Consider the following 24,232-nt stretch of genomic DNA (forward strand, 5'->3'; position numbering starts at 1 on the left):
TCGCTGGTGACTTGAAGCCTTTTTATTGGACAGAAGCGGCGTAATATTACAACATATACAAAAAGAGTAGAAATTGTGCAACAAAAATTAAGATGGATTTTTTTTTTTTAGAGTTTCCAATTCGACATTAAAGTTGAAATTTCGACATTAAAGTTGAAATTTCGAGAATGAGGTGAAATTTTGTGAATAAAATGACAATTTTGCAATTGATGTCAACATGAAGTGAGTCAAACTGTGGAGAATAAAGTCAAAAGGCTCTGCGCGCAAGTCTAGTGGAGTCCTTCCATTTTCGCCAGTTTCCTCATTACTGCAGGTGAACCTGGTGGGACACACCTGTTTTCATCCATTTACTTTTAACTGTGGGTTAATTAAAGGTTAAGTTGAAATTTCCACTTTTTTTCCATCGACTTTATCCACGAAATTTCGACTTTATTCACAATTTTTTTTTATGTCGAATTCATTCAAGAAATTTCATCTTTTTGACGTTGACCTTTTTCCACAAAATTTTGACTTTATTCACAAAAAGAGTGGGCTCAACCGTCCAGCCGCTCGTTCCATGCAGCGGCTAAAGACAAAGCTAAGGAAAGGTTGGAGGAACAGGGCTGCACGGTCGAGGTCTCCCACCTGTGCGCCATGAATTTAAAAAAAAATAAAAATTCTCTTCTTGTGGCCATAATCCTCTTTTGCACAACTTTGAGTCTGCAGCCACGAGACAAACTAAAACTTTTTGCGACAGTTTCAATTACTCAAAGACAAAAATCAAGCAGGACAACAAAACTATAATAAAAATGCAATTCTTGGAAATGAAAAGCCACAGAGGTGAAGTCATTCATGTGACCGCTGACTCTCCTCTGCTGGAGGCGGCGGCAGGTCAGAACTGGCCGGTGGCGCTGCAGGTGTCTTCACCATTTTCATAGAAGACTCCAGTGTCCGCCTGCTGTGGAAAAGACATTTCCATTCTTAAAGCACAGTCTCATGGGAGGTCTCTGCTAGTTTAGTCTACCACGCTAAACTCGTACCGGAGCACTTTCACATTTCCAAATTCCAATTTGTGCTTTCTTTCTTTCTTTTTTTTTTTGAATTAACGCCAATTTAGCCTGAATGCCAGAGGTCTGATTTGAGCAGCGATGTGCACTGCCACAGTCTCTTATCAGTGCAAGTGCAGAGATGATTGCTCTTTACTTTGTTTCTTCTTCAACTTACTGTGTTGTCCACAGGAGTTCTCCGCTTCCCTGCCAAACCAAAACAACAACAAAAGCGTTGATCAGCTTGAAAATAGTCTGGTGTTTTGTTCTGCTTGGTGGTTCTTTTTCTCACCCAGAGAGATGAAGAGGAGAACAGTCGTGACGGTGACCAAGAGGACTTCAATCACATGCAGACCCAGCATGGTTTTGTCCAGACCAGAGGGGAGTGCAGGAGCTGTCCGGCAGAAGAGTGATATTGTTATCTTTTAAAAATAAAGAAATAAAATAAAACGCGCAAATGTAAACTAAAGAAAATGTAATGGAATAGGAAACCAGCAATGTATTACAGTGCTATTATTACTATTATTATTATTTTCAAATTTGCACTCACCATTTGTCATTTTCCATTTTAAGCACAGAGTTCAAAATAGGGGAAATTAGTATTTTAAAAACACAATTAAAAAATACTCCAGGTTTTTCAATTTTTCAAATTTAGTTTCTATTTTACAAAAAATGAATGTGGCTTGAAAACACTTGCAAGACTTTAGCCAATCCGTCTGTCAATCTAAAACCATTAAGGGACCACACTTCCTGTTGAATGTTGTCCGTGTTCCACTTCCACTTGTTTTACCTTTTTGTCCTGTTGATCTGTTGCCTTCCTTTTCTGAGTCTTCTTTTGTTGTCGTCTCTGTGTTGCCACCTACGCAGACGAGAACGACTCATCAAACCCGAGCTGAGTTCACCAGAAGGCCGATGTTTCGAAGTTTAGAACTCACCCGACGCTGCTCCTGGGATGGCGTATTCGAAAAAGACAGCGCTCGCCTCGTTGCCCACTTTACACCTCAAGGAGATCAGTGACAATCTCCTTAGGTAGCGGCTTTCCGCCAGACTGCTTGGAAAGGTCAGAGTCCCGGAGCATTTGGAGGACTCCGACCTGAAGGCCATTCCGGGGCCGGGGAGCAACCACACCACTGGTGGACACGGCGAGCCACGCATGGTGGAAACCTTGCAGGTCAGTGAGATCTTGTTGTCCAGCAGCTGCTCGCTCACTGTTGAGGACAAGATTTAACTTCTGCAATGTTATACTTTGAGCTTTTGAAGAGATAAAAAGTTGCCACTCAGTCAGGGATCCATGTGACGAGGCATCGAGACCAGGACAGGGCAAACCAAATTCTACTCGGGAGTGTCTTCAGGGGTCACTGCAAGTGTAGTATGTGGCTAAAAAGCCGCCGCTACGGCTGCACCTTCTGTCCCTGGACCTTATGCTTGGTGCAGCCCCGGCCAGGAGGAGACTGAGGAGGAAATAAACACCGCTCTCCAGCACCAATTAACCCCAAGTGGTACCTACCCGTCACAACACCCAGATGAACCTGGACCAATTCCTGCGCCCCCTCTGTGCAGATGTACAGACCGACGTCCTCTGTGTGCACCCTCGACAGCACCAGAGCGCTGTCCACCCTGCGAATCTCTCTTTTGTTCTGCAGTCGCGAAATCTGCACCCACGCAGAGTCCTGTGAAAATCTGAACCACCACTGGAACTGGTCGCGCCTCTGAGTCCTTGTCACATTCCCACACGTCAGAATCACCTGCTCCGTTCCGTTTCTGTACAGGAAATTTCGCTTCCACCGCGGCGGCGTGGTTCCTGACGCTTTTTCATTTGAGCAAAGAATTCGAAAATAGAAAAAAAAATACATATACATTTTAAACACACAATTAAGAAAGTCATCGGAAACTTTTGTTGTTGATTGTTTGTTGATTTAGTTTTTTTTTTAATAAATATGATGAATATAGTTTAAAAACACACATGAATTTGCATTTTATTTTTTTAATTTAAAGTAAGTAAAATTTAGCCAATCCATCTGTCCATCTAAATCAACAGACCTCACTCCCTGTTCAGTGTTATTCCTGTTCACTTTCACCGATTTTACCTTTTTGTGCTGTTGTCGCAGCCTTGTTTTCCTTTTCTGGACTTTCCGTTGTTGTCGTCTCTTCGTCGTTGCCTGCGCAGACGAGAACGACTCATCAAACCTGAGCTGAGTTCACCAGAGAACTGACGCGACTGAACTTACACAATCCTAGTCCTAAAGTCGGTGTGTATCCGAAGAATATAGGTCTGGGAATGTTGCCCACGCTACACAACAAGGTGAGTAATGTTGATGTCCTTCGGTAGTACTCGGCCAGCAGACTTCTTGGAAATTTCACAACCGCATAGCAGTCGTAGAGACCCAAGTCCAATCCGCGGACGGATGATTCAAACAACACCGTTGGACAAGGCAAGGTGGAGGAAATGCTGCAATCCACGGATATGATGTTGTTCTCCATCAGCTCGTTTACTGTTGAGGACAAGATTCAACTTCTGCAATGATGTACTTTTAACTTTTTTTTAAAAAATAACATTTTTGAGCCACCCGTTTTGAAATGAGGCATTCATTTATATGCCTCATTATATAGTCTCAAGCAGACGACGAGAGGAGTAGAACAGAAGAAGCTTTGCTCTACAGCACTGTGCCTCCGACCTTATTGCTGATTTTTGGCGTCGCGACCTCAAGGTGCAGCCACGGACAGCAGTGTCTCGGACTGAGGAGGGAATGAACACCGGCTCTCTAGCATCCATTAATCCCGAGTGGTACTTACTTGTGAGGACAGCCAGATAAATCTGGACCACTTCCAGCTCCATCACGGTGCACATGTAGTAGCCAGCATCCACCTCTTGCACCCCCAACAGAACCAGAGTGCAGTCCTCCTGGAGCATCTTTCTGTTGCTCAAAGTGGAACCAGGCGCCGGAAGTGGAATCTGCTCCAGCAGGGGATTCCATGGAGCTTTGAACCACCACTGGATCTGGTCACACCTCCGCACATTTGTACACGGCAGATATACATTATCTCCTTTTTTCTTCAGGAGCTCCTTTTGCTGTCCGACCACTGCTGTCATTGGAGAATGAAGGAAAGGTTTAGCCAGGGAGCAGCTTCAGTCTCAAGCAGAACCGTGTGTCCATCCTTACCTGTGGTGCAAAGCAGCAAGTTCACAAATAAAGGCTTCCAGAACTCCCCCATTGTTCAACTCAACTGTTTGTCATCTCAACAAGTTATGGTGAGAGGATGAAATGAACCAACCATTTCCTGAGTTGAGTCACATGCATCCGCCTTATCGTGATCATTGCTTTTTCCTGTAAATTCATTTTTAGCAACAATTTCAGTTTTAGCAGCCGCTGTCCGTTCACTTTTGTGCATTTTTCTGGATGTCACATTAAAAAAGACACGTGGAAAGAGTCTTAATCTAAAAATAAAAGGTATTCAATTCTTAAAGCGGAGCAAGTACATGTCGAAATGCTCCACTGGTATTGATTAACACTCTTGTGGTTTGAGGACCTGACTCAAGATGCTTCAGCAAAACCATTGCAATGATGCTGTGGTCATGTGTGGCGCAGACCACAGTGACGGCCCAAACTGATCTCCGACAAACACTCACTTCCTGTCCCGTTTCATCACACCCACTTGTATCATCTCTATGCAGATCTTTTATCCCCATTGGGGGCCGAGGCCGTGGCCGCTGGTGACTACGGTGGGTTACCTCGCAGCGGTTCCATACAGACCACAGCCAAGACAGCGCAAACATGATGAGCAAAGCAGTCAGTCAGTTTTCTCCACTTTCCTCCAGACTGGGCCACCGTCTCCCTCGACACTACCTCCAGGGTCATCTCCAACGTCACACACTGGAGCAAGTGCAATGGACTGCTCCTCAATGCATGCAAAACTAAGGAGATGATGGTGGACTTTGGGCCACGGAAGGCACAATTAGGCACACCATCTGGTGGTGGTAGTTGAGGGAGACACCACTGAGGTGGTTCAAAGCTACAAGTATCTGGGGGTCCATGTGGATAATAAACTGCACTGGTCGGTGCATGCAAATGCAGCATACACAAAAGGACAAAGCAGACTCTTTTTTTCTTCGGTGGCTAAAGTCATTCAATGTCTGTCATGAATGTTGGACCTCTTTCATCAGTGCAGTTGCCGCTGCAGGTGCAGTGTTCTTTGCGGTTGTGCGCTGGGGAAACTGCATGACAACAAGGGAGGGGAACCGGCTTGACAAGCTGCTCAGGAAGTGTGTGTCAGTGATGGGAAGTGGGGTGGAGTCTGGTGGAGAACTGGCAGAGAGCAGAGTGATGGCCTTGATGAAGTCCAACCTTGGCAACGATGGTCACCCCCTGCATGACATTGTGGTCGCTCTGTGATCGACTGCTCTCGATGCACTGCAGAACTGAGAGGTTCAGCAGGTCTTTCATTCCAGCAGCAATAAGACTGAACAACAGATCTTGCTAATGTGCACTTTATTGCACCGATAGCAGCTTTTTAAACGTATTTATTGGAATCTAACTAAATAAATTCAATGAAATGAGCATGGGATGTGTTGGTCAGCAACATTAGTGGTTTAGATGTGCGTGGAGTGTATGTGTGAGGTGCAGTGTTGTTGGAGACAGTGCTGGCAGGTAAAAGAGGGAGCCGGTGCAGGTGGAGGTCTTTTATCCTATGGATCCTATGATTGAAGTGTTCCCAATGCAGCTGTCTGCAGCAATCAGAGACAGAAATGCATTAGGACAATCAAGCCCATCCACAGACTAAGAGAGCTTTTATTATCATCAACAACCAACAAATGCAGCAACACAGGCAGAGCAAGTCTGACGAGCTTGAACTGTAATACATTCCAGGAAAGCCGTTAAAGCTTTTCGTTTCCGTGATAGTGTAGAGGCGATGTCTTGGGAACGTTGTTGCTCTGTTGCCTGACAAGACACCAATGGGTGAGCATGAACTCCTTTTTCTTAGGTCCGCTGTTAGAGTTAACTTTTACTTTGTTTTGCAAACGCTTACAATATTGTGAATGTGTGTGAACAAATGTAAGTGAATGTAGTTAGTATTTAAGAGTTTGAGTGAGTCAATCCTGAACTTATTTAGAGATAAAGTCGTACTGAAACTGTATCGCAAGCCAACGTTGTTTTGTAATATATGCACCTGTGAATTCAATAATTCAGATGCTGAATCAGTTTCTGATATTTTTTTTAAAAAAATGTATCCTCTTCACAACTTAACCTTAAACTTTTGGGAGGGACCTCTCTTGGGAACTCTTCTTGTCCTTGAAAAATGAAATTTTAAAATTTTACATATTATCAGATTGAAAATGTTCATTCTGTCTTCACTGGTAGATATACTCTTAGACAGCAGGTAACATCAGTTTAAGCTATTGTCTGTCTGAACAAAAGAAAACCAAGAGTATATTTACATATTATCCATGAATAGTTAACGACTAATGAAAAAAACAACCATTGGGACATTGGATTTATTTTTGGATGAATTGATTCTATTAAAAGTATGACCATCTTGTTCATCTATATCCTGGTGACTCATCAGTAAGGTGTTTTTGTTTTGTTTTTTTGTTTTTATATTTTCAAGCCACCAGTCAGGGCGACTGAGACTGTGAAGGTCACATGTATTTTTATAACACCAAGCAGCGGCCACACCTCCTGCTGTGAGATGGCAAAATGAATCTGACTGGGCCGTCCTGTCTGAAGTCGCTGTGTGTTTGCAGGGTGTTGCCATGCTTCAGCGTGAGGAGGCAGACAGGGAGATGCCTACCCAGCCCGAGGATGGGCGACAACAGCGGTTCTGAGGTGGCAAGGTGAGACGCCTGTAAAATCCCGAGTGAATTGGAAACTAGGAATGTCAGTCAACCTGTTTCTCTGCCTCAGTTTTGTTTTCCTGCGCTCAATGACAGTAAGATACTTGTAATGGAATGCAAGCATGCAGCGACCGCAGCAGTTCAATTCCTTCCTTCAGCCTGAAATTATTAACATGTGTCCTTTAGCTGCTACCATCAGACCGAGGACTTGCACGCCAGTGGGCTCCTCAAGCGGGACCACTCCATGTATCGACCGACGGGCTTCAGAATCAAATGTCCCTCAGCCGACGATAACATGGAAAATCTGGAGGCGAGGTAAATCGTGGGCATTGGCGGCCTAGTTTAATCTGAATTTTTTTCTTTTTTTTTAAATTGCAAAATGCATACCTTTTTTTGTTGTTGCTCAGAACACATCAGCCAGAACGGGACTCACCTGGAGCCACTTGTGTGTCCATGAAGAGCGACCGGTCAATGATTCCACCAATTATCTTCAAGGATGGAGATAGTTCGGCTGATAAAATGCAAGGATTTTGCTTTCTTTTTCTTTTTTATTAATGATGTATCACATGGTATTTACCTCTTATAATTTGTCTAAACATTCCCTTTTTTTTCTTTTTTTTTGACAGATTTTTCCAGGAAAGCCAACCAGTCATCAGTGCCCAGAACCATAAAACCGATCGAGCCTCAATATTTTTGGTGTGTGACTGAAAAATATGAAAATTAAACTGGTTGGTTGATCAGTTTTGGCAGCGCACGAGGATCTTGCTTAGCTCAGGGTTTTCATGTAGCTCCTAAATGCTGCAAGTGACCGTTTCTTTGTTTTTTTTTTCATTTGAATGTGTTTTAGATCCTTCAGGAAAAAATTATGAGTTTCGTGAAGACTGAGCTGGATAAGCTCCAAAGAGTGCTGAGTTCAGAGTTTGACTTCCAGAGCGGAGACCACGACCCTAAGGAAGGAGAAGCACCAAGTAGCAGCGAACACGCCTTTCTAAAAATCACTCTGGACTTCCTGACGATGATGAAGCAGGAACAACTAGCTGAATGGCTGCTGAGCAGTAAGAATTTTGAGTACCAGTTACACTGATATTTCTTACTGATGTAGAAAAAACAAATACTCTTGATTTAATGCTTTCACATTTATTTTCAAGAAACAAGATCTACAAGCATTGGCCATCAACTTAAGTCCTTCATGAGGAAGAGACACCAGCACGTGTATGAGGGACTGGCTAAAACAGGCAACCCAACGCCTCTCAACCAGATCTTTACAGAAGTCTTCATCACAATGCGGGGAACCACAGCATCTCGGAATGAACACGAGATCAGACAGATTGAAAGGAAACAACAGGGGTCAGACATATCTGAGGTAACAGTCAAGGTGGAAGATATTTTTAAGCCCTTTTGTGGTGATAAAGGCAAACATGTCCGTACAGTTTTGACGCAGGGCGTGGCTGGCATTGGGAAGACTCTCCTTACTCAGAAGGTAACTCTAGACTGGGCTGAGGGGAAAGGCAACAGGGATGTACACTTCATGCTTCCGATGCCTCTCAGGGAACTCAATTTGGTCAAAGACAAAAAGTTCAATTTGGTGGAACTTATACATCATTTCTTCGTTGGGATTAAAGAGGCCGGTATCTGTCACTTTGAAGATTTCCAGGTCTTGTTCATCTTTGATGGACTGGATGAGTGCCGGCTCCCCCTGGACTTCCGAAACAATGAGATCCTGACTGATGTAAAACAACCCGCCTCTTTGGACGTGCTCCTGACGAACCTCATCAGAGGGAACCTGCTTCCTTCCGCCCATCTCTGGATTACCACAAGGCCTGCGGCAGGTGCTCAGATTCCTCCCGAGTGCGTCGACCGGGTGACAGAGATCAGGGGGTTCACCGATCGACAGAAAGAAGAGTACTTCAGATTGAGGTTCAAAGATGAGCAGCAGGCCAACAAGATCATCTCCCATGTCAAGGCATCGCAAAGCCTCTACACCATGTGTCACATCCCCATCTTCTGCTGGATCACTTCCACCGTATTGGAGGATGCGCTGAAGAACATAGCTGAGTCCGAGTTTCCCAGGACCCTGACGGAGATGCATATCCACTTCCTGGTGGTTCAGTTAAACCTCAAGAAAGCCAAGTATGACGGAGGCGCTGGCACAGATGTGCAGGGGAACTTCGACACAAGGAAGATGATTGTCGCTCTTGGAAAGTTGGCATTTGAGCATTTAAGGATGGGTAATCTGATCTTCTATGAGTCAGACGTGGCAGAATGCGGCATTGATATCACAGCAGCTTCAGTGCACTCAGGGGTTTTCACACAGATCTTCAAAGAGGAGAGAGGCCTCTACCAGGACAAGGTGTTCTCCTTTGTCCACTTGAGCATTCAGGAGTTTCTGGCAGCTCTTTACGTTCACCTGACCTTCACGAGTTCTGGGGTCAGCCCTCTGTCAGAGAAGAAGACTAAAGGCCAGACTTCGGCACTTTTGAAAAACACCAAAGCATTGCAGCTCTACCACTGTGCAGTGAAGAAGGCACTGAACAGTCCTACCGGACACCTCGATCTCTTCCTCCGTTTCCTTGTAGGTCTCTCCTTGGAAAGCAACCAGATGTTCCTGCAAGACTTGGTGGGCAAAACAAGAGTCATCCCAAAGACAAATCACATGGTGGCCAAGTACATCAAGATGAAGCTTCAGAAAAATCTATCGCCTGAAAGAAGCATTAATCTTTTCCAATGTCTGAATGAGCTGAATGATCACACCCTTGTGGAGGAGGTCCAACAGTATATGAGGTCAGGGAGTCTTGACACAAAAAAACTGTCTCCAGCTCAATGGTCAGCTCTGGGCTTCATCCTGCTGTCGTCAGGAAAATATCTGGATGTTTTTAACCTGAAGGAGTACTCGCTGTTGGAAGAGGCACTGCTGAGGCTCCTACCAGTCGTCAAAGCCTCCAGAAAAGCTGTGTAGGTGTAAAGCGACCTGGATTTATTGACAACATCTTCACTACATTCTCTTGTGAAACTTTTTTTTAGTGTGTCATGTTTGTGCATTTCTATCAGATTGGCTGACTGTAACCTATCCCAGAGAATCTGTAAAATGCTGGCATCTGATCTGAGTTCCAGTTTGTCCAGCTTGAAGGAGCTGGACCTGAGTAACAACGACCTGCAGGACTCAGGAGTCCAGCTGCTGGCTGCCGGACTGGAGAGTCCTCACTGTATTCTGGAAATACTGAGGTATGGTTCGAACATATAGTTCTTGCCGATATGTAATAGTGTGTTGAGGCACAAGATACATTCCCAAATATTGATCTTCTTTGCAGTCTTTCGGGCTGTATGGTCACAGAGAAGGGCTGCACTGCCCTGGCCTTTGCTCTGAAGGCCAACACCTCTCATCTCAGGGCGCTGGACATGAGTTACAACCACCCAGGAGAAGTAGGAGTGAGTCTGTTGACCAAAGGACGGCAAGACCCACTGTGGAGACTGGAGAGTCTCCGGTAAGGACCGAAAACTTTTTCACTCAAAGCTTCTCTTATTAGTGTATCATTAACAAATGCAAATCCGTGTGTGTCCTTAAAGAGTGGATCACTGTGGAAGGCAAATGCTAAGGCCAGGATTGCGGAAATGTGAGTATTTGTTTCTAGGTTTATCTCCGGCAACTGCCTCTGGTATCAGATGGCAACTCAACCGCTGTGCTATGTTGTGTATGCTGTGCTCACTCTGTTCCTTAGATGCTTGTGAACTCACTCTGGATGGTAACACGGCAAACCGCAGCCTAGAGCTCTCTGACTGTGACAGGATGGTGAAGGGCATGGCACGGGAGCGCCCGTACCCCGATCATTCGGAAAGATTCACCTGTCACCAGCTGCTGTGTCGGGAAAATCTGACAGGCCGTCACTTCTGGGTAGCCGAGTGGACCGGCTGGGTGTCCATCGGCGTCGCTTACAAGGGGATCGGGAGAGGAAACGGGACCGCCAACTTGCTGGGAAGGAATCCGCAGTCCTGGTGTCTGAAGTGCTCAGAAGCCGGTTACTCATTCTGGCACAACAACAAAGAGAAAGTCATCCCGCTGGTCCCGAGCTCTAAAAGAGTGGCTGTTTACGTCGACTACCCTGCCGGGACTCTGTCTTTCTACGCAGCCGCATCCTGCAAACTGCACCACCTCCACACCTTCAGCACAAACTTCACACAGCCACTTTATCCCGGGTTTCTCTTGCGCAATCTTGAGTCGTCAGTGTCACTCAGACAACAGTATGGGGACTAATATGGCAGCACTTATGTAGCCAGGAACCAATCTATTTACCACCTATATACCAAGTATTTAGTTATTGAGCACACTGTGAGCTCTTTATGAAAGGGTTCTCAGTTTTGTTCTGGGATTTTAGGTGAGAATCTTGACCTTTTCTGCACAGGTTCCTCTGTTATGACCTGCACATATGAGACAAAGAGTTCTTAAGCTCTCTCCTTAGGGCCTCCTTATAGTATGTTGTATGTAAAGTATCATCAAATGATCATTGTTATATTTGTCGAGATTGAGATATACATACAGAGTAAACAATAAAGGAATATTCTAAATATCTATTAATTCTGTTTAAACCTGTTTATTTCGGGTCTTCAGTTTTTTTTTCAAACAGAATTACAAAAAAGTACCGTATATAAATATATATATATAATAAACAATTATTTTAGCCACTTAATTTCCATATTCTTCTTTTATAGCAGCGTTATTCATTCCATTCATCCATTTCCAGTTACTTTATTAATCCAAATGTGATAGATGCACCATTTATAAAGTCTTGCATTGTGTCTTAGCCATAGCCTTATAATAATATTTAGATGGTGACATTATCTCAGTTATTCAAGTGGAATATCTGACCGCTGTACAGTATGTATGCAGTCAAAACAAACTTTTTACCTTGGATGTCGAACAGCCGCGTCCGTGTTTTATCATCCTCGATTCTTGAGCATCCACAGCGAGGAAGCGGTCAAAGCAGCTCACCCACAGATAAATATGCAGGCCGTAAAAGCCTTTTAGGCAGATATGAGACAGGAGCTGTTTCGGAGTGGACCCCAAACATGTAGTCGTTGCAGAGGTCTCTGCCAAAAACACACAGCAACGCAATCTGAAAGTGTTTATTTTAAGATGGGCGCATTCCCAGGCCCCGGATCGCTCATGGCCAAGTGGAAAAAGCCGCCATTTCCATCTTTCTGTCAATGTGTTTATCCCACAACAACCCATCATAAAGTGAGTTTGAGCAGTGAATATTGATAAAACTGGTCCTAAAGAGGAGCATGTTCTCTTTGGGACCAAGTCTAATGTAATATTATTATTAAAAAAAATTCTCATGTTCATCCTATGACGGAAGAGCCGAGTCCATTTTTTCACACTGAAGCAGAAGTTGGTGCGTTGACCTTCCTGAGTATTTACATGTTACCATCTTTAAAGTTATTCTGACCACCTCTTGATCCAAGAAGGAACAGGAATGTTTGCCTTTGGGGACGAAAACTGGTGAACCTCAGTGTCCATGTTAATCTCAAACTCCAGACTTTTAAGGATTTTTGAGGGGCAACAATGAACATGGAGGTGATCTTAATTCTGCAATACTCTTCGTAAACATGTACCTATTAGCCCGTGCAATGACACGGTCAATTTGAAAATGCCACATCACAACTAATTACTGACTCCTTTTTGCAATGTTGCAATGTGGATTTCAGTTCATCTTCATCAGTATTAAAAATCAGGATTTCTTTCTTTTTTTTTTTTTTTAATGTTGGCTCTTCTGGTATGTGCCTCCAAAAATGTACAAAGGTCTTGGGAGCTGCGGAGCGTCACTTAACATTCCCAGTGAGGAGGTGCTTGGACAGGCGTCGTAACCTAACAACCACACAGCAGAAACAAACAGAGGAGGCGGGGTGACATCGCTCAAATCACACATGCACACATTTGTTTTTCTTTTTAGAAAAATAAACACAGGGAAAGCCCTGCACTATTAAAACAAAGAAGATAAAAAGATCAGACTGTTTATCTCCCAAAGGTCCAAACATTGCTCTTCTTTTCATTTATCTCTTTATTTATCTGCACACAAAGATCCTTCATTCTTTCCTTCCTATAGGAACATGGATTTGTTTTTCCTTTTTCTGTTCTGTGGCGTGTTGGCTTCAAGCGCACAAGTGCGCAATCAAAGGCCCATTATTGAGTGGGAAAGATAATAACAGCAAAATGTAAAATAAATCAATCAACATATACACATGGCACCAACATTAAAAAACGAACAATCCATAAACAAATACGGGAAAATGGTTGATTTTTCCTCCTCTTTTCTAACTAACACAGTTGCAACCACACTAGTGCATGATGTCAGCGGGGGCGCGGCTTTGCAAGGGGCGGGGCGTCGGAACCTCTTCTGGCAGCATCACAGCCCCGCCGCCGCCGCCCACCCGCCCACCCGCCCTGCTCTCCATCCTCCGTGCGAGGTGTGTCCGCGCCGCAGACACACGCGCCGAGCACCGAGCACCGTCGTTTGTGCGTCCGTCTCTTTGTTCCAGCGGGATCATGGCGTCCAAATGTCCAAAATGCGACAAGACGGTGTATTTCGGTGAGTGTTTTTTTTTTTTTTTTTTTTTACTCCTCACCCGCCTCCCACGAGGAGTCTCTCACGTTCTCTCATCCTTTGTCATCCTTTTCCTTTCAACTGTCGTCATTTTATTTTGTCGTAAACTATCGAGCCTTGGCTGAGTTCACTAAGGAAAAGGGATGTATCGCTACACCACCGAACATAGTGGGAACAGTATTGATTATTTTTAATATTTGATCTAAATAAATCATCAGTCACGTTTATAGTGGGTTGATATGGCCGCACCTATACACAATTGGTAGGCGAAAAAACATATGTGTGTGTGTGTGTGTGTGTGTGTGTGTGTGTGTGTGTGTGTGTGTGTGTGTGTGTGTGTGTATTTGTTTCACATATATGTGTGTTATTTTTAATTTTTTCTGCCCCGCTTTATTAAAGGTCAGTTCTGGTCATCAGGGAATCCTTCACTGCAACAGTGCAGTTTAAAAAAAAAAAAAAAAAAATCACATGGAGAAAAGTTCCCACAGAGCCACAGTGATTTATGGCCATTTACTAAGCAGAGACCTGACACACGGCCGAGGTTCAACTCTCCCATGTCACCAAACAGTTCCGCCTCCCTGACTCGCAAGGATTAAAACAGCTAAAAGTCACAGTTTTGTTGAATTTTCCCCATAGTTCAGTGTTTTTTGTTTTTTTTTGCAAAGATACAAATTCTTCAGCGTCACATGTGCCATCTTACAGATGGAATTCCCAGGCTCTGATTGGTCAGCCATGAGCTATAAGTGGCCGGTCGTGACGACTGTTTAAAGGAATGAGAGCACGACGTATTCCACGGAACAAACAACATGTTATCGTGGCACCAAATCTCACATGATATGCCCTCTATGTGCAGACCGTTGGGAAGCAAATGCACGCGCTGCGACATAAGCGTGTGATTTTCATGGGTTGCGCCGCTGCCCCGGCTGTAGCCAAACCAGCGTAGCGCCACAAGAGTGTGTTCCAGATGTCATGAGAGTCACGAGAGTGTCCCCACGTCATGCTTCTGTTGGTTTTCTTCCCTGCAGTGCATGCATGAGTGATGGATTCATGTCAAGACTAATACTATTTTCGGCGCATGACAAGACAACACACATTTTTGCCACATAAACAAAATGCTTATTGTGAAACGAATGACTGTTTAAAACACACCACAGTGGCTGCCACTGCATTAACTAGCCAGCGATGGCCTGTGTTGCCAACTTTAGTTCGTGACGCCATTAACGCCTCTTCTCCTGCACCGTCACTCTGCACTCGAGTGCACAGATGTGATCGAGGACGCACTTCACTCACCTCAGGTATTGTGTGTTTTGTGCAGAAGTGGGCGATTTGAAATGCACCACGCACTTGACGTCTCGATTAATGTCAGCGTTGGAGACTGCCACACTCTCACACCCACTCACCAGACAGGTCTGGCCTATGGTTGGTGTGCTGTCTTTGGGTGTGATTACAGCGGCAGTGGCAGAAAATTCTACATTTTGCACGGTACTTAGAATCCATTTGATTTTTGCAGCTTGACCACATGGCGCTGTGAATAATTAATTGATTGCCCTGGCGTTGCATCAATCCTCTTTATATGTTTTTTTTTTTTTTTCCTATCCTCTGTGCAGCACGGCAACAGCCAAACCTGTGCTGCAGGTTCAGCAAATCACAATAATGGACTGGAAAGTATGCAGCAAGTCAAACGCTCTTGTCAGGTGTTTATTATTTAGAAAATGAAGAGTCCTCCGGCGCTCAGATGATGTTTCGTCACTCAAAAGGCAACGTGATTGCAACCGAGTGGAATAGTGAGCTGTAAACTCTCGCTCAGGTCAAAAAGTGATGTGTTTGAACAATCTGAGTCCAAGTTATGTTTATCTGCACGGTTGATTCTGGGGATTTCAGAGTTTATGGCTAGCATGATAGCGTGCGGAAAGTATGAGCCTAACGAGCTCCGACGCTGACGCTCACTGTGGGCCAAGGTGACTTCCCATCGCATATCAAGCTGTCACGTATCACAGTGACAGGCTGGCCTCTGAGCCTAAACAGGAAGTGTCATACTGTATCAGGAGCCCGGTGTATCTGCTGGGATATTCTGGGAGGAGGACAAACAGATCAGTGCCCTCCTTCCTCCTGCCCCCTCTGCAGCTCCATCCAGGCTCGCAGAGGAAAAATATGTGGTGGATACTTGATGGAGTGGGAGGGAGCAGAGCGCAGTGTTTAGTGTGTTCAGCGAGACTCTAATTCTAGGAGAACTTTATTTAAACAGTACGGCGATGACGTGTTTGTATTTCATTCGAATTTTGGTTTCTGTGGCTACATCAGCTCCTGTCTTACAGAAGCGCAAAGCATCAGAGTGCAAAGTAAACTGAACTCTCAGTTCACGGCCGAAAGCTCAGAGAGATCGTAAGGGCCCAATTTGTTCGCGTCGCTCTGCTTTCTTCTGAAACACAGTGGAAAGAATGTGAGATCAAGTGTTTGTCAAGTGTTTTCTACCACTTTCAACCGTTTGCTTCATAACGCAGCACTCTGTGCTCACTTAGAAAACAATATTTTTGTGTGCTGCACTTGAAAGAATCTGGATTACATCTCCTTAAATGTTAAACTTCTGTATCCTAACACCTCGTTGTAAAAATGGCATTCATTTCATTTCATTTGTCGACTTTAATATTTCTCAAAGCACTTTTAAACTAAGATGATTATGTTGAACGTACACTGATCGCTGCCTCGTCTTCTTCCTCCCCTGCAGCTGAGAAGGTGTCGTCTTTGGGCAAAGACTGGCACAAGTTCTGTCTGAAGTGCGAGCGTTGCAACAAGACACTGAACCCCGGAGGCCACGCCGAGGTATGACAGCTCGACGTGTCAAACACACGTTTCTAAATTGAGCATTAAAAAAACAATTCTGGAAAATCTCTCTCATATTGAGAGTTTGGTGATCACAGCCGGTGGTGAAGATGGCAGCTGGACAGAGTTTATCAGAAAATGAAGGAGAGGATTGTTTGTGTAAACCTTAATTCCACAGAAACTGAACTAAGTTTTCACATTGTGGTTGAAAACGATGACAAAGTCTGGTTGTTGTTCGCAGCATGACGGGAAGCCTTTCTGTCACAAGCCCTGCTACGCCGCCCTCTTTGGACCAAAAGGTGCAAGCTCACTTCACTCTGTTAAAGAGGAAATTATCAAGCTTTCTTTTTTTTTTTTAATTCTGAAAAATCTGCATTGTTTTTGCGTGGCAGGCGTGAACATCGGCGGAGCTGGTTCCTACGTGTATGACAAACCCGCCGGCGAGGCCCCGGCTGCCGGTTCACTCGAAACAGACGGCAAACCACAGGAGGAGGAGAAGAAAACCTCGGCAAGGGGACCAGTGAAGGGTGAGACACGCCGCATGTGCAGGATCAAAAAATAGAAGGAGCTCATCAGGAGGCATAGAAATTCATCGTGTGCTACAGGGGCAGGAACAGCAGGCAGCGAGGAAGAGAATCTAATCAAGCCGGAGACATCACAGAAATTGCCGGAGACTCGAGAAATGATTCATATTTTCTTTTCTTCAGCCGCGAGCTTCTCCTCCTTCTCAGGAGGACCCAACGTCTGCCCGAGGTGCAACAAGACGGTGTATTTTGGTAAGCACGGAGACGTTTGTGTTCGCACAGGGATGCTGAGGGGTCCGGGGGTGGAGGAGTTGGGGGGTGATCCCTGGAAAACTCTTCTCTTGCTGTGTTTCTGCAGCCGAGAAGGTGTCGTCTCTGGGCAAGAACTGGCACCGGCCCTGCCTGCGCTGCGAGAGATGCAGCAAGACTCTGGCTGCCGGCAGCCACGCGGAGGTGAGGGACTGAACCACACAACAAGGGGGGGAAATGACCATTGGCACTTGAAATGCATATAAAATAAATCATGGACATAAAACTGAGTAGACATTGGCAACGTTTGTTCCTCTGAGCTGCACTAGCAGTCAAAAGTTTAGACACATTCTTCTGATTTAATGGTTTTTCTTTCATTTTCACGACTACTTATATTGTTGATTGTCTCTCAAGGTATCAGCACTATGAATGAACACATATGGAATATGTATCAAACAATAAAGTGTGAAATAACTCAAACAAGTTTTATATTTTAGATGATCTAGAATGGCCACCCTTCATATGAAAAATATATAACATAACATATTTAGGTAACATTTTTTTTTCTTCTTCCACATTAATCCACATACCTTGGTCATATATTCAATGTCTTCAGTGTGTATCTACAATGTAGAAAGTAGTCAAGATAAAGAAGAAACAGGTGTGTCCAAACCTTTGACTGATAGTGTATTTTTATGCAAAAAATGAGATGCAGGTCAGGTGTTGTAGATCCACAGTAGGACGCAAAAACGTTTCTTTCACCTTTGATTCCCTTCCCTACCCTCTATTTTCATGCAGCATGACGGTCAGCCATACTGTCACAAACCGTGCTACGCAGTCCTGTTTGGACCCAAAGGTACGTAGGGCCAAACGCTCTTACATGGGGGAAGCAGGTTAGGACAGAGGTGGGAAAGCTTTATCACGAGTGGGCAAAATGTGTTCTAAAATTTGACTTACTCTCAGTATAATTTCCTCAAGTTTGGTGGGCCGGATGATAACGTTTGCCGGGCCGGATATGGCCCCCGGGCCGTAGTTTGCCCATGCCTGAGTTAGAAGGTTGGGGTGAAGGGTGAAGATGTGAGACATGGTGTTACCAAGAGCTTCACCTGGTAATGAAGGAGTCTCATTGGCTCTTTCTGAATGGCAGGAAGTATTTTCTTCATATCATCAGAGTTTTTTTTTATTTTTTTATTTTGTTAAGTTTTTTTCTATAGCTCCTGGAATTGCTTTATTTTGAAAGCCTGACATTTGACCCTCTGCCTTGGCTCTGTCTCAGGAGTGAACACTGGAGGAGTCGGCAGCTACATCTACGATGACCCTCAGGCAGAGTCACAGCCCTGATTCCCGCCCTGCCTTCCTCCGTCGAGGTGACAAACCAAGTGTGCTGAACTCACAAGGATGGATGCTTAGATCTTTATGTCCAATTTCTCTACAGTTTGTAGCAATTTTTGTTTGCACTGACAATTTCGTCCTCCAGTGAAAGTTTCAGTCTTGCCTTTAAGTTTCTTGCCAAATATCATAGCGTAGAGTTAAAACATCCGCTTGCTTTCACCCACTAGTCTTTCAATTTTACCTGATTCCTGTGCACTTTAAAAAGCATGAAAGATCTAATGTGTGTGAGGGAACTCAATTTTTAACCAGTGTTTGAAAGTACGTTTTAAAGACCATGTGTTTCAAATTTTCTAAACTGATACCAAACTTGAAGTTAGCGTCTGTGTATTATCGTCATAATAATTCTTGTTACTGTTTTTCAATTTTAATCAGCAAACTTAACAGAGCTGAATTGTGATGTATTGATAACGTATGGATCAGCTTTGTTTTTTGTTTTTTAGATTATATTTCTCTTTGTTTAATTCTTATTTGTGTGGTGCCTTCAGAGCGTTTTCACCAACTAGAAATACGAAACGTCACTTACGGGAAAAAGTCAGACACGCCCCTTGTCGAACACAGGAAATGAAAAAGACATTTGTCAAGTTACGCATAAAACTACATTGAGTCCGGATACTGAGTCTACAAAATAAAAGTTTACACTGCGTCAATCACAGCAATGTGTGGGAAGTTTATTAAAACCTTGATCTGTTTGAAAACATGTGTGCTATTTACGCTGTTTGACATCTGTTTACAGAAACTAGGCGTGGCAGGTAAACCATTCTGATTTCATATTAAAGGATTTACTTTTATTGTTACGTTTATAACCGGAAGTAGTGTGATTCGGTTTATCTAACTCAACAAAACTGTTGTTGCTTTTTAAGCTCGCAGCCGCCGACGCCATCACGGGACAGAGAACGTCGGGTTGTCTTATTTTTAACAACAAAGAATTTATGTTCCAAATTCTACGTTTTAAATTTCGACGGCATACAGAAAAACGCTACGTTGTGTCGGTAACATTTCTGACGACAGAGTCATTCGATACGAACGAACGTGTTTTTATTATCCGCAAGCGAAGGAGGGAAGAAGAAGGAAGAAAAAAAAAAAAGCTCGGCTAGCCTGTTAGCTGTTAGCCTGTGGCGTTGTTAGCTGAAGCGGAGGAAGTCGACGCTTTTCGTCTATGTTTTCGCGAGTTCACAAAGATGTTGGACGAAGCTCAGGCAAACTGCGATGAAGGCAACATCGGCAACGTCGAGAACAACAACCCAAGGTCGCCGTTATCGGGCGGCGATGGGCTGAACCTGGGCAACAAAGCGAGGCAGGCGCTGCTGAAGAAAGGAGGGAAGAAGCTGCGGTCACCGCATCATCACAAAGCCCCGAAAGGCGGCCCCGGCATCCGCCTGGCCGACCACAACAACAATAACACGTTGGCGGTCCCGTCTGGCAACCGGCAGCCCGGTTCGGAGCTCCCCGTCGGCGCCCAGACCATCCTGACCCTCCACCATCTCAACCAGGGGCTGAAGAGAGAGGTGAACTTCCGGGGTTGTTTTCGTTGGCTGCCTTTGGTTCTGCTGCTGCTGCTGCTGCTGCTACACTGCGGCTGAAAAACAACAGTTCGGCGCTCGGTCGTGGCGTTTTAGTGAAGGCTGCTTACATACAGTTAACCCTATGATTATCATTTTTCTTCTCTTTTTTTAAATTTTGGCATAAGCTCGGATAAGTTTACAATCATGTAAAATCGACGAAAAATATCAAATCGGGCTCTAATTCAACCGAAACTAATTTCTTTCACGTAAACGTTTCAATTTCGTTTTTGTTTTTTTTCATGGCAGCTTACATTCAAGTAAATGTGTTCGCAAAAATACACGTGTATTTAAGGGCGTTTAAATGCCCCCTGTTGCTGGAGGCTGTTTGAAATGACGCAGTGCTCAATTCCTGTCACTGTGAAAACGAAAGTGTCACGTTCACATTGTCATCCGGTCCTTTTAACACAACAAACTATGACGACGAAACTGTAAAGTTCCGATGCAAAATGCAGAACTTCCGTTTTCAGCGTACGTTATTATTATTATCATCATCAATTTATTGCATCTCATGGCCAGATCCTGGAAGATGAAGTTACATGTTTGTATCAATTCAACCAATTATACTCTTTATTTAACCAAGGAAAAAGGCTCTTTCAGATTAAAATCTCTTTTTCAAGAGTGACCTGACCAAGGGGGCAGCAAAATACAAAGTTACCGCAGTACATACAACAACAACAAAACAACAGCAGCAGTCACACACTACAGTTAGGACCACAAATGACTGACAGCATTAACACAAGAACACGCAACCGGTCCAAAAAACTTCAAACATTTCAGTAGCAAAACAATTTAAAAACGAGTGGTTTCTCGATCCTCTAAAACCGACTGAAATTCCCCCAAAGCGATCTGTTCAGGTAGCCTCAGATCCTTCTGTATGTCCATGTTCCATGACCAGGAAGCAGCATATCTGAAGGCAATTGACCAGAATTCAAGTTTTGTTTTGTCGAGCCTTTTAAAAAATGTTTTTACACAATAATAATATGTTGTGTAAGTCAGTGCACATCGCCACTGACAGTTAATCCACTCACTATATTTAGTAATCATTTTAAGCCAGACTCTGATTTGACTGAATTGCCCAGTTAAATCCCTCCTTTCTTAAAATATACATTTATAAATATGTGTGTAATTGTTTGTTTGGTTTTTGTAGCTGCTGAAAGGCGGCAGACTGGAGCGAGGGACCGTGCAGCCAGGTGCGCAACCTGTCCGCATCCTCTCCAGACACGAGCCCATCACCCAAAATGGAAGTGCAAAGAGCCGGAAGCCGAAGCAGGGCCAGGTGCCCAAGAAGAGTGAGCACAGCAGCCCCAGTAAGCCCTCCTTGCTCCAGGAGCAGAAGAAGCCCCTCCACCCCAGCAACAATGCCAAGATGGTCAACGCGCTGCCCGCCGAGGTCTCGCCAGAGTGCCTAAAGGACGGCGACAAGGTCTACGCTGGAGCCAAGTTCAGTGAGCCGCCCTCACCCAGTGTCTTACCCAAACCTCCCAGCCATTGGGTGGGAGAGAACGAGCCTCAGCACAGCGGCCAAAGCCGGGAGCAGATGAGCGTCCACCTCAAGTCGCTGCTGAAGGTTCAGGATCAATGACCGCAGTTCAAGTTTTAAATTGGAGCTAGTTTGATTGGTGGTGAACAGCAAAAAAAAAACAAGACAAGAAAAAACAAAACAAAAGTGAAATTAAAATCGACTTAAATCAGACCTTAACACACTGCAATACATTAGAGGGAGTTTTTAAAAAAAAAAAAAATCTGTGGCACATTTTCCCAGAATTCCACACACTGTCTGTGCTTTGAGAGACGTTAAAGCTGTTGAGGGAGTTCCGACTGTCGCAATGTCAATCGTTTCCTGTGCAAAGGAAACGGACGTTGTGATTTTTAGCGATTCAAATTTGACAATGAAGACATGTGAATGTTTTAGAGGGAGTGTGTTAAGTTTGTCTCCTGCGGCAGCTCGATCAACGTCTCGTGTTTACGACCATGTAAAGCCATGACAGCCACCTCTGAACAGGCAGCCTTTCGTTGATGACCTTTCTTTTTAAAAAAAAAAAAAAAAAAAAAAAAAAAAAGAGCCTGTGCAAACGTACATAATATATCGTGGACTGCTGTCCCTGTATATTTTTTCCTTGTTTTAATGAGATTCTAGTTTTGTTACTGAGGTTGACAATGTCCCCTGCAAACTGAAGCACTTTGTTAAAGCAGCTCCTGCAGTGTGTGAGGCAACAAGAGACTTTTCTTACTGATTTGCACTGAAAAAAAAAAAAATCAGGAAGGGCAGGAAAACCATGTTTTGATATTCCAAAGCTTTGACCCACCACTTTGATAAATTCACCAGCTGGCATTAGAGTGCAGGAGAGGACTTCCTGGTGCTGACAGATCTCTTTCAGAAATGACTCTGGTTGCGGACAAATCAAAAACAGAAAAGCCACAACGAGGTTTGGCCAGCGAGGGGCGCTCTTCCCTTTCTTGAACACGGGTCCAGCTGGAGGAGAGCCGAGTGTGGAATCAAGGACTGCGAGGCCCGTCGGTCGGTGCCTCGGCGGACGGAAGAGAAGACGACAATGTGAAAAGTCTCGACAAGCAGCCGCTGTGCAAAGGCAGCGTCCAGAGCTCCCTCTGTCTGTGAGCTCTTGCACTGACTGTACGTTCATATCAAGCCATACACATCTGAAACCTGGGCGGCAGGCTTTTTAAGTTGACTCGCACAAATGACGTTAAGCTACATCCATCATGACCGCTTGTCAATATCGACCGTGTAGTAACCGTTACTTCCACCAGAGGGGGACGAGGTCTGCACTGAATTATGGAATTGCCAGTTTTTTATATATACAATCATTTTATTGGTAAGAGACTAAATGTTTTTAATATCTAGAAAGGTTGACCTCATGGGACATCGCGCTCCCCTCCTGTCACTTCACTTATTTCCTCTGATCAATGCTTCATTTTGCCCGGTGTGCAGATTCCTCAGTTCTTGCATAAAACACTCCGAATTAGTGAGTTCATTGGTTATCCAAAGCTACTCTGTCCGTTTTGTTTGTTTTTGTTTGTTTGTTTGTTTCATTGTGATTTTTCCAGGCTTGTGAATGTCAGATTTTTATCTCTTTTCGATTACAATCAAAATATTTTTTTTTGGACATTGTCTGAAATGAACAATGTCCTTTGCCTAAGTTTGACTGACGACGTCACGAAAGCATCTGGGGCAGAAATATTTTGGTGTGACTTACACAGAGATGACAAGATTGGAAATAACCAAAGCACTTCGTCTTGGGACAATAGCTCTGAACTCTTTAGTTGTAGTAGTGTAACAATATTACAAGAAAAAAAAAGCTTTTTTTTTTGTGTTTGTCTGTAGCACTTATTGTTATTACTTATTGGATTCAGACCCATTATCTGGTATTTAACAGAGTTGTAGTACACATTTATCTTGTCAGTAAAAAAAAAACTGTTGCAGCTCCAGTCTGCCGTAATGGAAGCGCTTGCTGCAACACAGCACGCAAACTAGTCAGATACTGCAACTGTGACTAGAATATGATGATAAACTTGTTCCATCCTTTGGTTCTGTCAGCGGATGAAGCGTGAAAGTGGTTGTCTTGTCAATCCGAGTAGACAGATGGACGGGCAGCATTGATTCCGGTCAGATGTGAACGTGTGGGTGTGTTGAATCTGCAGATAATCGTCGCGTTGAAGGCGGGCGTGGCTTCGTGTGGACGTACATGTTTTTCTTCTTCTCAGACACGGACCTCTTCCTCGCCTTCTCCTGCCTGCAGGATTGCAGGAAACCTGTCGAAGCAGCACAGTGTCTCGGACTTTGGCACAATGTTTGTACCTCATGTTGTTTTTTTTCTTTTTCTTCTTTTTTTCTGAATGGTTTTCCGTGAATGCGGGCAGCTGCCGGATCTTCTTGACCTCTGTGACGTCACTTCAACGGAAAATTGTGTCACCGTAGCAGAAAACTGCCCGTTTTCATTGCAGTGTTTTGAAATGATTCCACTCCAGTTGTAAGCACACGCTCCGACGTCTCCATGCAACAAAGATCTGGGACAATTTTTATTTCGTATGTCATGTCTTTCCTATCTACATTTAAAAAAAAACAACAAATCTATTAAACTATTGGTTACCCCTAAAACTCGTCTTTTGTGTTCATTTCAGGGCAAATAAAGTTATCTCTCGATCGTTCCAAGAGATAAAAAGCACGAGATGTACACTCGTCATCCAAGGGTGATAGAGTGAAGTAGAAAATAAA

General features: G+C 44.1%; 4 protein-coding genes across 7 annotated transcripts; 3 read left to right on the forward strand and 1 right to left on the reverse strand.

Moving 5' to 3' along the window:
* Positions 1-4,434, reverse strand: LOC142879679 (uncharacterized). 3 transcript variants are annotated; one of them, XM_076013071.1, is made up of 10 exons: positions 4,187-4,434; positions 3,819-4,109; positions 3,254-3,517; positions 3,113-3,184; positions 2,533-2,832; positions 1,961-2,233; positions 1,816-1,884; positions 1,318-1,419; positions 1,204-1,232; positions 1-937 (listed from the first exon to the last, which is right to left on the reverse strand). In XM_076013071.1, exons 1-10 carry the CDS (start codon positions 4,236-4,238, stop codon positions 872-874), a joined length of 1,518 nt encoding a protein of 505 aa, XP_075869186.1. In that variant the 5' UTR covers positions 4,239-4,434; the 3' UTR covers positions 1-871. The 3 variants fall into 3 exon arrangements, with proteins under 3 accessions (XP_075869186.1, XP_075869188.1, XP_075869187.1); XM_076013073.1 differs by having other exon boundaries at positions 2,533-2,826; positions 4,187-4,428; XM_076013072.1 differs by having other exon boundaries at positions 1-934; positions 4,187-4,426.
* Positions 4,435-6,759: 2,325 nt separating this feature from the next.
* LOC142879677 (NLR family CARD domain-containing protein 3-like) lies at positions 6,760-11,491 on the forward strand. 2 transcript variants are annotated; one of them, XM_076013069.1, is made up of 10 exons: positions 6,760-6,855; positions 7,042-7,170; positions 7,263-7,376; positions 7,482-7,551; positions 7,703-7,910; positions 8,004-9,807; positions 9,904-10,077; positions 10,164-10,337; positions 10,420-10,466; positions 10,572-11,491. In XM_076013069.1, exons 1-10 carry the CDS (start codon positions 6,824-6,826, stop codon positions 11,102-11,104), a joined length of 3,285 nt encoding a protein of 1,094 aa, XP_075869184.1. In that variant the 5' UTR covers positions 6,760-6,823; the 3' UTR covers positions 11,105-11,491. The 2 variants fall into 2 exon arrangements, with proteins under 2 accessions (XP_075869184.1, XP_075869185.1); XM_076013070.1 differs by lacking the exons at positions 9,904-10,077; positions 10,164-10,337; positions 10,420-10,466; positions 10,572-11,491 and having other exon boundaries at positions 8,004-9,811.
* A 1,798-nt stretch (positions 11,492-13,289) lies between these two features.
* On the forward strand, positions 13,290-18,967 carry LOC142879681 (cysteine-rich protein 2-like). The gene is made up of 8 exons (XM_076013076.1): positions 13,290-13,436; positions 16,177-16,271; positions 16,513-16,570; positions 16,664-16,798; positions 16,979-17,047; positions 17,154-17,248; positions 17,843-17,900; positions 18,321-18,967. Exons 1-8 carry the CDS (start codon positions 13,394-13,396, stop codon positions 18,383-18,385), a joined length of 618 nt encoding a protein of 205 aa, XP_075869191.1. The 5' UTR covers positions 13,290-13,393; the 3' UTR covers positions 18,386-18,967.
* Positions 18,968-19,279: 312 nt separating this feature from the next.
* On the forward strand, positions 19,280-24,115 carry pnrc1 (proline-rich nuclear receptor coactivator 1). The gene is made up of 2 exons (XM_076013075.1): positions 19,280-19,941; positions 21,146-24,115. The coding sequence occupies exons 1-2, from the start codon at positions 19,615-19,617 to the stop codon at positions 21,578-21,580; spliced, it is 762 nt and encodes a 253-aa protein (XP_075869190.1). The 5' UTR covers positions 19,280-19,614; the 3' UTR covers positions 21,581-24,115.
* Positions 24,116-24,232: the final 117 nt, after the last annotated feature.

This window comes from Nelusetta ayraudi, unplaced genomic scaffold (assembly GCF_046127955.1).
Source record: "Nelusetta ayraudi isolate G7.1 ecotype Tasmania unplaced genomic scaffold, CSIRO-AGI_Nayr_v1 ptg000140l, whole genome shotgun sequence".
In the NCBI taxonomy this organism is placed as follows: Eukaryota; Metazoa; Chordata; class Actinopteri; order Tetraodontiformes; family Monacanthidae; genus Nelusetta; species Nelusetta ayraudi.

What these genes read in the sequence shown, in the direction of transcription:
- LOC142879679 (XM_076013071.1), bottom strand. Translation starts at nt 4,238, where the DNA reads ATGGGGGAGTTCTGGAAGCCTTTATTTGTGAACTTGCTGCTTTGCACC. An exon ending in TTATCTGGCTGTCCTCACAA is followed by an intron (nt 3,518 to 3,818) that starts GTAAGTACCACT and finishes TGTCCTCAACAG; the next exon opens with TAAACGAGCTGATGGAGAAC. An exon ending in TCTCCTCTTCATCTCTCTGG is followed by an intron (nt 1,233 to 1,317) that starts GTGAGAAAAAGA and finishes TTGGTTTGGCAG; the next exon opens with GGAAGCGGAGAACTCCTGTG.
- LOC142879677 (XM_076013069.1), top strand. Translation starts at nt 6,824, where the DNA reads ATGGGCGACAACAGCGGTTCTGAGGTGGCAAG. An exon ending in AGCTGAATGGCTGCTGAGCA is followed by an intron (nt 7,911 to 8,003) that starts GTAAGAATTTTG and finishes TTTATTTTCAAG; the next exon opens with AAACAAGATCTACAAGCATT. An exon ending in TGGAGACTGGAGAGTCTCCG is followed by an intron (nt 10,338 to 10,419) that starts GTAAGGACCGAA and finishes GTGTCCTTAAAG; the next exon opens with AGTGGATCACTGTGGAAGGC.
- LOC142879681 (XM_076013076.1), top strand. Translation starts at nt 13,394, where the DNA reads ATGGCGTCCAAATGTCCAAAATGCGACAAGACGGTGTATTTCG. An exon ending in ACCCCGGAGGCCACGCCGAG is followed by an intron (nt 16,272 to 16,512) that starts GTATGACAGCTC and finishes TGTTGTTCGCAG; the next exon opens with CATGACGGGAAGCCTTTCTG. An exon ending in AGTCCTGTTTGGACCCAAAG is followed by an intron (nt 17,901 to 18,320) that starts GTACGTAGGGCC and finishes GCTCTGTCTCAG; the next exon opens with GAGTGAACACTGGAGGAGTC.
- pnrc1 (XM_076013075.1), top strand. Translation starts at nt 19,615, where the DNA reads ATGTTGGACGAAGCTCAGGCAAACTGCGATGAAGGCAACATCGGCAAC. An exon ending in ACCAGGGGCTGAAGAGAGAG is followed by an intron (nt 19,942 to 21,145) that starts GTGAACTTCCGG and finishes TGGTTTTTGTAG; the next exon opens with CTGCTGAAAGGCGGCAGACT.